We start from the raw sequence: 12,112 nt of genomic DNA, 5'->3' as shown, positions 1-12,112 counted from the left end.
ATGTTAATGCATCATAGCCTTTCCAAGAATTTTCAGAAGGGAACTGGAAGGCCTTTTTTTGGTTCTTTATGTCTGCAATTTGGGGAAATTTTAAGTTTTTCTAAAGTAAATTTATGTCTATAGATGTTACGTTAGGTTAGTGCCATTTGTATAGATGATTTGTTGATGACTTTCATTTTCAACTGTATTTTGTTTATCTTTGTCCTCTTCAGTCTGTTTTTTTGACTACGATTGTAGGGTGCCCAGACAATCCTTGGGGTGTGGTTTACTCCTTGTAAAAAGCTACATTTGGAATGTTTTGTTTTTAGGAAGTAATTGAAACAGATGTACTACTTCAGTCTACTACCAATGCATTCCTGAAGACCCTAGAAGAATGTATGCAGATCTCGCACACCACCTTCAACTTGAATGTCCCACCCCAAGAATCAAAGCCGGCTGGAGTCCCCAAACCAAAGAAGGTAAGATTTGAAAGGCATACTAGATGACTTAAACCCTGGGAGGGATGAAAGGACTTCTTTCGGTATACTCTGGAAGATGGAGATCTAACATTACTAGTGGCGTCTGAAGGCAGCTTATGGCGGTATGGGAGTGCCTTATGGGTGTGAATGCAGCAGAGAATGAGGTTTGACTGTAGCTTATGGGTGTTAATGCACCTCCTGAGGGAGGGTACACTGTGAGAACCCTCCAAGTATTAATGTAGTTGCTATCCCATTACCCCACAGGGGGGTGGGGGTGGGGGTGGGTGGAAACAAGCTAACACAATACAAGGATAGGAGGCTTTCAAAATGTATACAGGTGTGCCCTCTGCCTGTGGGGAAAAAACAAACACCAAGGTTACCACTCTGGTCTTGAATGACCTCTACATAGGCCTAATGTATCTCAAAACTGTTCTTAGAGATTTTGTCTGTAGTGAGTCCACATACAGCAACTTTTTCTGTTTAATACTAGAAAATGTTACACAATTTATTATGGTTGTGTAAATGTGCTTTCTTAGGAAACAACCCCATTGAGATGCATTGAGTGTTGTGAGGTGAAGCGTTAAAAAACGTTGTCATTAGTCCATTCCTAAAGCATTGGATTAGTCTGGAAAGCAAGAAAGTCTGGGCCAATAGGTATTTATCGTTTTTTTTCATTTACTGGGGAAATCTGTAGCTCTGCAAAGATCCTCCCTGGAGCTACCACCCATCAAGAAACCTTTGTGCAAACATTGAGACTCCCAAGGGTGCGGCTGAAGGAGTTTCGGCCTAATAAAATTGTCTGCCAAGATTTTTGATTTCTCGCAATATCAGCAGGAGCATCCAAGCCACTCTGGGCCTGAAAAGTGCAGCTATGGCCGTATCAGAGTGTTATTTAAAGAAAATGACTGCAGCCCCAGCCACTAAGGGCTGCCAAGAAGCACAACCTTAGCCACTGGAGAGCCGTTAGTAGATGCAGGAGCATGTGTACACACTGAATATAGCATGGAAAACCCTCTGAGGACAATATATGTTATAAAGGCCAGTGCACATCACAACCCCATAAGGTACGCGTGTCACAGCGCGGACCAGGATGGGCCGAAGATGGATCTTTTAGAGATTAAGCCTAACTCTTGGGCGACCTTAACTGTTGGCAATGCGTTGGCAGAGACCTGCACTGTACGTGGTATGGTCTCCAGTAAAGCACCACTAAACAAAGACTGGTGCATACAGCTTTCATTCAGGGAACTCCCATCGGCCAATCCGAGACAGGAAAACTGAAGGCCAAGTAGAAAGGCAAAATAATTGCAACTGGGCACTCTTTGTTTGCGAGGCACACTAAGTGGTACACAGTGAGTGAAAGCAGGGGTCCCATTCCAGAAAAAGAAAGAAATTATTGATGCTGCAGGGGCATAGTCAGTGGTTGACGGCCTCTTGGATGGTGACATTTTATGGCTCATTAGCACATATGCAGCAAAAGTTCCACTGGTGCTACGCTTGCAAAAGGTTTAGCATAAACTGATAAACTACAGCCGGTCCCTCACAATATGGGGTGGGGACTTTGTGTTTCAGAAGTTACAAAGAATAGGTCCTACCCTCCCCAAAGGACAACACGATAAACATTGTAAATGCAGCGGATAATTAGGAATGGATTGAAACTTGATGAGGACTATAATGCGAACATATCAGCCAGGGATAAGGGAACACTCCTGGTGATCCCCAGGACGTAAGCCAAACACCCGCATTGATAAGTTCATAAGAGCGAGACTCTGTCACGAGCACATACAACTGAATATTTACGTAAGGACAACTTAGATCCTCACCCATTATTGCTGACACCTAAATGAGTTGTACCCCTCACCTTACTACTGTCATGGCTCCTACAAATGTCAACCCTACAAGACTCTGCTTCCAGAGCGATACTGCGAGAGGTTGTAGGGAATTATTTGAAAGAAACTGGGGACACAGTGGGTGACATGGGATAGAATGGGAGGTCTTTAATGAGGTTCTGAGGGGGCAAGTTCATAAAAAGAGCTAAGGCCATTAACGATACAGACCCAGGGACCTAGAAATGGAAATTGGGGCTGAAAAATGTGCTGATGTCCTCATAGGAGGATGAATTGGATAGGGAAAGAGAATTGTGAGCATCTGTGCTGGGATGCCCTTGAAGCCTTGATTACAGAGAGTACACAAATAAGATGCATACAGACAGCGTTAAGCCTGTGGCCCTATTGGCAGTGTTGCTGAAAACTGAGCAATCTAGGGGAGAAAGGGCATTCCTATGTACCGATCTAGGGGATGTAGTGCTTGAAAAATGTATGGCTCTTTTTAGGAAATTCAACCAAAAGCTACAAGAAGAGCCATCACCGCAGACAACTCACAACTATCTGAGTACTTGGAGAGAGTGGGGTTAGTATCTTGTTTAATGTTTCGAGAGGCCACTTGAACATACCATAGCTGTGGAATAGAAATGAGAAGCTGTATGCACAGTGAGCATAAACAGATGCCTGGGTCAGTTGGCTTGGCAATTGAACCCTGATATGTATGGGACCCACACTTCTGGATCTAAATAACAACTGTAGCAAAGATGTAATACTTCCTAACATAATGAGGAAACAATGGTAGCCTTACCTAAGCCAGAGTGTAGCACATCCCCATATCGGAAAAAGCTATTCCATGTTCTAGCGTAAGTACCAACGGAATACCCATCGACTGCAGTACTGGCATTAGACCTACAGAAAACATTTAACTCATTTCATTGGCCATACCTTGATGCAGTCTTGAGGGGGTGGTGGGGGAGGAGGGAAGAAGTGGAAAGGGTATTTGTATCAACAATACTTAGTTGGATTAAGTTATTGTACACGTACCACATAGCCAGAGTGTAGAACGGTGCATGTGTAGCTCAAGGATTGGTCTTTGGGGAGGAGTACGGTGGAAGGGTGCCCTTTATCTCCAGTCCCGTTTGCTTTGTCTACAGAGTCTCTCGCGGAACACATTAGAAATATGGAGCACAGGATGAAAAGATATAGTTGGGTCCCTCCAAGTGATAGCCCTATATGCAGATTTCATGTTTTGTTTATTAATACGCCTGAAACACAAATACGTGATATCACTGAGTAACTAGACTACTTCAGAAGCCTGTCGTGCCTGGAAGTTAATTGGCGGATGTTCGTTGTTCCCAATACAATTCACAAACCTTGGAGCACCGCAGTGGGCCTACTCGCCACTCTCCCCTTCATTCCAGCATCTATGACCATCAAGCATCCTCATGTGTCTTGGGGTCCATTTTATATTGCAGATATCGACCTAACAGTGCGCAACATCCTTTGGGCTATCCAGGGTTATGTACAGTTCTGGATGACACGTCCCCTGTTGACGATGGGTAGATAGCACTGTCTAAGATGATAACACTGCGTTTTGCTACACTTCTTAAACGTTTGCCAGTCCTCCTGCCTAACCAGTGCTTCTAGAAGTTTGCCTACTTTAATTTGCACGGACCTAGAAGGGCGGAAGGTGCAGACATTACTAGATATATTGCATCCTCTGCCGCAGAAAAGGGGGCTGAAGGCTTCTCACTGTTAAATCTACTACAGTGCTGCACAGCTCCAGTTTATTGTCACATGGGCCCCCCCAGTCTGAAGTAACAGAAGCTGAATGTGCGAGTGTCAGCAGTTTCATATACATGGGGAGCACATTATTTGGGTAAAAAACAAAGCAGAATGAACTACCCAAACTAGTGGCAAAACCCTGCTGGAGTACAAATGTCCTATTCAAGAACGAGGACCAGATAGGTGCCCTAGACCTGCCACATATGTTTGAATTGAATTGAATTGAAAGAAAATTTATAATGCGCAAAACAATAACCCGCAGGTATCAAGGCGCCTAGCAAAAGATCAGAGAATGATCAGGAAAAAGACATGAAACCCTACACATATGCTTGCTGGAAGAGAAGGGTTTTTAAGGCAGTACGGAAGTTCTGTAAGGACGGGAGAGATCTCAGATCCAGAGGAAGTTTGTTCCACCACTTAGGGGCAAGAGTGGAGAAGGCTCTGCCGCCCCATTTGGCTCTTCGTACATGGGGGGCTGCCAGAAGCAGTTTCCCAGAGGAGCGCAAGTTCCTTCGGGGAACATAGTGGGAGATGATGGATCCTATTCCAGTGTCGCTCTTTTTGGCGATGGCTCTGTAGGTCATACATAGGACTTTAAACCGGATACGATATTCTACCGGCAGCCAGTGCAGCGTTTTCCTGGCTGCAGTGGCCGAAGAGCGTCTGGGAATATCCAGGACAAATCTGGCTATGGCGTTTTGGACTACCTGTAAGCGCTGCAGCTGTCCTTTATTGAGTCCAGCATACAGCGCATTACAATAGTCCAGACGCGAGCCGATAAGAGCAACAGCTATTTGTTTTCTTGCCTGGAGGGAAAGATATTTCCTGACCCTTCGTAGGGTGTGAATCAGGCCCCAACAGGTGGAAAAGGTTCTGCTCACCTGGCTGCCTAAGTCAAGGGCAGGGTCTATTAGCACCCCGAGATTTTTAGCAGAAGATGTGGGGGAAGGGCATGTTCCAAGAGAGTCAGGCTACCAATTGGCTGACCAGATGTTTTCTTTCCCCCCAAACACCATCACCTCCGTCTTCTCCCCATTCAGTTTCAGAGAGTTCTGGATCATCCATTTACCAACCGCCTCCATGCAAGATCTAAACTTGGAGGCGATTAGTTCAACTGAATGGGGAAGAGAGATGAGGATTTGAGTGTCGTCTGCGTACGAGACTACCTCCATTCCGAATGATCTTATTAATTTGGCTAGTGGGGTAACATAGATATTAAAAAGGGTCGGGCTGAGTGCTGACCCTTGAGGAACCCCACATAGCACAGGACGGGATGGAGATAGGAACTCCCCAAGCTTGACTCTTTGTTCCCTCCCCGTGAGGAAGGAGGTCAAGAGATCCAGAGCTGCGTTCTTCACCCCCACCTCCCTCAGCCGCGATGTAAGTACTGAGGGGGAGAGGGTGTCGAAAGCCGCAGTTAGATCTAGCAGGACCAGGAGAGAGGTCTGGCCCTCATCTACTGTCGTGCGGATCTTGTCAAGCACGATGGTGAGGGCTGACTCGGTGCTGAATTCTTTCCTGAATCCATGCTGGGAGGAGTCTAAGCATCCCGAGCTTTCCACAAAGGCGGCAAGATGCTTGTTAAGATGTGTCTCGAGCATCTTCGCAGGAGCAGGGAGCAGGGAGATAGGCCGGAAGTTTTTTAGGACCCCCGGATCCAGAGAGGCCTTTTTCAACAGGGGTTTTACTACCGCCTTCTTCCACTCTGCAGGGAAAATGCCATCTCTAATGGCTAGATTCATTATCTCTAGCAGCGGTGGTAAGAGGGTCTCCCTACACTGCTTGATGACTTTCAGTGGGCAGGTATCCAAAGGGGAACCAGACTTGGTCTTGGCTAACAGTAGCTCAAGATCTTGCAAGGCCAGCGGGGGAAAAGCGTCCAGAGTGCATGGTGGGGAGATTTCTGTGATGATCGAACTCGTCTTCACCCTGGGTGTAGATGCACTGAGAACAGCTCTTTGTTCCTCGAGGGCTAGGTGGATATCCTGAATTTTAGTGTGGAAGAAGGAGGCGATCTTATCACAGAGATCCTGCGAAGGAATGACCGGGTCAGGGGCTTGCAATCTGACCAGGGAGTCAACAGTTTTAAAGAGTTCCTTCGGGGAGGAGAGAGAGGAAGTCGCGGTAACAAAGTATTCTTGTTTAGCCTGCACAATTTCAGCTTTGTATTTTTTAACAAGAAGTCTATGAGCTTCCTTGTTCTTGAAGTCCCAACTAGCATGCCATAGCCTCTCCTTTCTCCTCACTTCTTGCCTAAGAAGCCTAAGGGAGTCGGAGAACCAGGGGGCAGAAGGTCTCTTTCTAGCGCGGCGCCGGGATTGTTCTGGGGCTAGTTTATTCAGGGCCTCGGTAGTGACCTGTTCAAAGTGAGCGACTGCAGTCTGTACGCTATCTAGGCCAGTGATAGCAAGGCTTGCAGCCCAGGGCACGAAGGAATTGCTATTAATATTCCTGAAGTTTCTAGTAGTCTCTATTGTATGGTTCCCTAGTTTACGGGAGTTCACCCTGTGGTGTTTCAGAAGGAAAGGGACCGCCAGATGGTCAGACCAGGAAAGATGGATTGGGTCCTTGGTAGTCAAACGGGGGTCATTGGAAAAGATGCCATCCAGAGTGTGTCCTGCACGATGAGTGGCTCCCGTGACACGTTGCGTAAGCCCGCAAGATTCTAGGGCCTCAGTGAGACAGGAGGTATCAGAGAGGTCGTGCCGTTCTAGGTGGTAGTTAAAGTCACCCAGGATGGAGAAGTTGTCTCGGCCAAAATAGGGTTCAAGAGATTGGAGGAGGTGGTGCGTGAAGTGGGTTCTCGAGCCGGGGGGACGATAAATTAAGATAGCGTTAAAGAAGGGGCGTTGCTCTTCCTTTATTTTAAAATAAAGAGCTTGAAAACTGTCAGGAAAATCAGTCATGGGTACTATGTGGCATTGAAGGTGATCTTTGTAAAGGATCGCTATCCCCCCTCCCACTCGTCCCTGCCTATCTAGTCTGGCCAGGCAGTAACCTTCAGGGACAGCCTCTATTAGATCAGGGTCGGAAGAGTCCTTAGCCCAGGTTTCGGTCACAAACACTAGAGTGGGCGTTCTGTCCAGTACCATCTCCTTAAACATAACCTTGTTCTTGATAAGGGAGCGGGCATTGACCAAGATGCCCTCTACTCCTACTATATTAGACCTGGATGTGACGGGGTGTTCAGGGGTAGGGTAGATGGGGGCGGGGTTGGGAGGTCTTGACGAGAGGTAACAGCCACATCGAAGTGGGAGCAGGAAATCATCCGGTTCATGAGAATGTGAGCAGCGTTTTTTACAAGGTTTAAGAGCCAACAGATCGCGAAGAGAGTAGCTGCGAGGGGGAGATGACATTTTACCAGAGTCCAGGGACCAGCCGTCCAGTGCGTCCTCAGCGCGGACGGGCGCAGACGGGCTGGACTCTGGCGTGACTCCGGCAGGCATCCGGCGCATCCGCTACCGCGTCCGCTACGCGGAGCAACAGGGGTCTCTTTTATAGCGACTAGAGCGCGAGGGCGCGCCTACACACCCAAGATGGCCGCTAAACAGCCCTCGCCTCCCCGGGACCAGCTCTCAGCGTCAACACTCAGCTGAGAGCGGCCCAGGAGGTAGAGGAAGGTAGGGAACAAAGATCCTAGATGAAATCCGCTTTTTAAAATCAAGCGCAAATAAAATGCAAGCGTCACTCGGGACGCGATTTAAAATTAGCGTTGCCCTCTGCAGTTGAGTCTGTGCCAGAGCAGGTAAAGAAAAGAGGAGTAGAACCTCCGGCTTCCGCCTCAGAGGTTGAAAAAGGAGTCCGGTGGGCCCGCCGCTCGCCGCTTAAGCTCCAGGAGAAGAAGATGTACTGTTAGAAACTGTAAGGGGCATGTATTCTGACTTCATGAGGTGCAGTTTTGGAAATCAGATTGGTAATATGAGATACCACGTGGAGAGTTCCTAATGCTCTGGGCTATAAAGCGCAGTGAGGCCCATATAGGATTGTGACAATGTAGACCCACAGAGATGGAACCATGCCAGCAATAGTGATCGCGGGATCTTGACTTGGGTGATGTCGGCCATGCATGACCAGCAGGAGAAATACTGTCTCTACCTTCAATAGTCATGAAAGACACAAAGCATACCAAACTGGACATGTGGGAAGCTGCTTTAGCGGTGTTTACTAGGAAATCAGGTGAAAGGCCCCATGAGGGAGTGTAATGAAGCCTCCTATATTAAAGTAAAACGGTGACTAGGAAGAAAAGTGGCGGGGGAGAAATTTGTGTGTATTAGTTTTGTTGTTCACCACCTGCTATTATTGCTATGTAACGCCTAAATAAGATGCAGGCACCATGTACACAGTCGCGATGAATTTAATATAAAATGTAATCATTACAATGATTGGGAGTTTTGTGAGGAAATGCCTGTACTGTGGGTTTGAAAATGTCAGTGTGTTTAAAGTCTGCCCAGCAGTAGATACATGTATAATGCATCTGTTTCAGAGTGATGAAAAGGGATTGGAACCAACTTGGTGAATATTTAATAACGCCAATTTACTTTTCCCCTCAGGTCAAGCAGCCGGAATTGTCCAGTGGCGTCAAGGCTGAGAGGTGAGCTCCCTTAACCTCCCTTCGCTGGGTGGTGTTATTGTGAGACTAGGTGAAAACAACAAGGACCCCCTGGGTAGTATATAGACTCCTAGGGCAGGGTAATAACTGGTGTGAGAAAAATCCCAGGACGTCTAAACGTACAGTGTGAACAATCGGGATAGGTCAGTGGTCAAGAAGGAATAATCGAGGAATTAACAATGTTTATATAAAATATATATTTTTAATGAGTATTTGTTTAAAAAAACATATAGTGTATGACCAAAAGGTCAAACCATATGATAAGGATAAAAAATGCTTCAATTACATACAGTTCTAATAATCATACAACATAAAATTCATAATCAATACAATGCAATTTATACACAAAAATACACGTAATAAATCAAATAGTAAAAAAGAGCATAAAAACTCGACGCGCGTTTCGGCAGTGAACCGCCTTCTTCAGGAGACATAGAATAAATCAACATTGGACGCTCTATCCATGCAGTAACAATGATGGAAGGTGAAATCCTCTGCAATTTTGATAGGACTAGAATAGATTCAAGGTGGAGATGGTCCTGATCTCCACAGTAGTAGGTAGAAATCGATACTAGGGCTAAACGATGTCTTGTCCAGATGTGGCTTTATATGGTTTCCGAGTACACTCACATAACTGGATGTTTCCAAATGGAGCTGGCAATGTATGTAGCGCAGATGTAGACAGTTCTAAAAACGTTGATAACAATATTGCTTTGACTTTCACGCGATATAAATGATTGCAGTTTCGGTGAGTATTGCCCGGTATTGGTTGACTCGAAGAATGATAAAAGAAGTTTCTTAAATAAGTGAACATTGGACGGACAGCAGGGTAGTGCTGCTCCGACGCTCGTGTTGTGGGGACCCGACCTCCACACAAAAAGAAGATAAGACTTCTCTTAAGAAAGTAGACGATAAACGGACAGCAGGGTGGCGCTGCTCCGACGCTCGTGTTGTGGGGACCCGGCCTCCACGTTTATCGTCTACTTTCTTAAGAGACGTCTTATCTTCTTTTTGTGTGGAGGTCGGGTCCCCACAACACGAGCGTCGGAGCAGCACTACCCTGCTGTCCGTCCAATGTTCACTTATTTAAGAAACTTCTTTTATCATTCCTTCGAGTCAACCAATACCGGGCAATACTCACCGAAACTGCAATCATTTATATCGCGTGAAAGTCAAAGCAATATTGTTATCAACGTTTTTAGAACTGTCTACATCTGCGCTACATACATTGCCAGCTCCATTTGGAAACATCCAGTTATGTGAGTGTACTCGGAAACCATATAAAGCCACATCTGTACAAGACATCGTTTAGCCCTAGTATCGATTTCTACCTACTACTGTGGAGATCAGGACCATCTCCACCTTGAATCTATTCTAGTCCTATCAAAATTGCAGAGGATTTCACCTTCCATCATTGTTACTGCATGGATAGAGCGTCCAATGTTGATTTATTCTATGTCTCCTGAAGAAGGCGGTTCACTGCCGAAACGCGCGTCGAGTTTTTATGCTCTTTTTTACTATTTGATTTATTACGTGTATTTTTGTGTATACATTGCATTGTATTGATTATGAATTTTATGTTGTATGATTATTAGAACTGTATGTAATTGAAGCATTTTTTATCCTTATCATATGGTTTGACCTTTTGGTCATACACTATATGTTTTTTTAAACAAATACTCATTAAAAATATATATTTTATATAAACATTGTTAATTCCTCGATTATTCCTTCTTGACCACTGATCTATCCCGATTGTTCACACTGTACGTTTAGACGTCCTGGGATTTTTCTCACACCAGTTATTGTGAGACTAAACCTGTTCATACTATACTTTCACCATTAACCCTTTCCATGCGGCCGCGATTCCCCTGGTGTGCTGTAAACAACACGAGCAGGGGCGGGCCGTGACGAACCCCAGCCGTCATCAGCACACGAGCACCGTAGTCCATGACGGCTGGGGTTCGTCATCAGCATGGAAGGGGTTAAGATAAGGAGTTGCGTGCATCCATGGCATTGACCTCCGCTTTCCTTGAGGGGTTGATGGCTACACGCGGCATTGAAATAGTCCCAGACTAGTGTCTTCGCATGCCAGGTTTTACGGTTGTGACTGGGGGTGAACTAACCTTGTGCTCTGAATCCAAGGGCAGTGATGCACTCTTCTGTCTTACTGTCTCCATCAGAGATCACATACTCTGGAGCGTGAGGGCTACTGGCAGAAACAGGGAAAGGTGAGTGGAATAAGAGAGACAGCAGAGACACTTCCCTCTGCCACTTTGATTTCTCACTTTTGTTGATCAAGGGTGTCTCCAGGATATAACAGATAGCTGAAAGACAAAATGTATCTTAAGTACCGTGGCACAGATGGTTCTCTGCTTATCTATTATAGTGAGTGGATATACTGTATCTATATCTCTGTATATCTTACCATCTGTACTTTGATGGGGAACTTGTGATTATTGAAAACTAAACCTACAAAGAATGCGAAGAGCCAATAAACTTTCACTTCTCAAATAAGTGCCCCGAGCATCATCACTGTGTGTTCTCTTTGGAAAATGAATTCTAGCTTCTCCTTGACTTTTGAAGAACTGCAAGGTAACCAGCAATGTTGATGTTCTGCTGTTCCCTAATTATAGCAATTAGTGTACATACTAGAACTCGAATGATTTATATTTTGATATTCATAGCTGGCATGAAGAAGATAGTCCAGTGAAGAATCCTTCATGGTCTGTCATAGAATAATCCTTGGTAAATGTATCAATCTCAGCAGACCTATAATTCATATCAATGGTCAAGTTTTATTTCCAACAGAAATTTTACTTTTTGAAGCCCTTGTCTGAATTTTCAATTTCTTACATACTAATCCTTAGGAAAAGAAATGGGTCTTTGCAAAGGAATTCTACGATCTTTGTACCAAGGTTCTGGCTGCAGGAATGTTGTATCGCGTTGACCTAGCAAAGATGCTGTAGCCCATGTGGGAAGTTCTAGCCATATGTACAAGATCACTTCACCTCTCCAAAATATAGAGGTATTCCTGGTAAATATGGTTCATTGTCGGGTCGTTGTTGCATAGCACATTCTGTGCGCGGCCTCAGTCCAGATACTCTTCAATGACCTCAGTGCCAGAGTTCTTGAAGTATCACTCCCCGCGCTCGTTTGGATACATGCAGTACAGAGTGCCTGTAGCCCCACTTCCTGATACCCTACTGAGGCTGGCTACTTTGGTTTGTGTTTCCAACTGGTCAACAGAGGGTTCGTACCAGCTCTGAGCTTGTCTTCAGAGACTGGTTTTAAAACGATGACAGTTGTGCATATTTATTCCTTAGCAGGTGAGGAAAAGCTGAGATGGGGGAACATGCTTGTCTCCTAAAATGTTTTGAAATGGTAGTATTTACTTATTTCTGCCAGTGTTTCTTTTCCACAATGCCCCTTTTTGTTTT

The 12,112-nt window shown here is 45.4% G+C and overlaps 1 protein-coding gene across 1 annotated transcript in view; it reads left to right on the top strand.

The window, feature by feature from the left end:
* PLEKHA8 (pleckstrin homology domain containing A8) overlaps positions 1 to 12,112 on the top strand; it is a 174,691-nt gene that overhangs the window by 32,705 nt on the left and 129,874 nt on the right. Inside the window, exons 5-6 of the mRNA XM_086942199.1 lie at positions 309 to 458; positions 8,614 to 8,654. Of these exons, the coding sequence (XP_086798325.1) occupies positions 309 to 458; positions 8,614 to 8,654 (191 nt within the window). The remainder of the gene's footprint in view (positions 1 to 308; positions 459 to 8,613; positions 8,655 to 12,112) is intronic.

Source organism: Lissotriton vulgaris, chromosome 10 (assembly GCF_964263255.1).
Source record: "Lissotriton vulgaris chromosome 10, aLisVul1.2, whole genome shotgun sequence".
Lineage (NCBI taxonomy): Eukaryota > Metazoa > Chordata > Amphibia > Caudata > Salamandridae > Lissotriton > Lissotriton vulgaris.
This window is presented reverse-complemented; position numbering and strand designations above follow the sequence as displayed.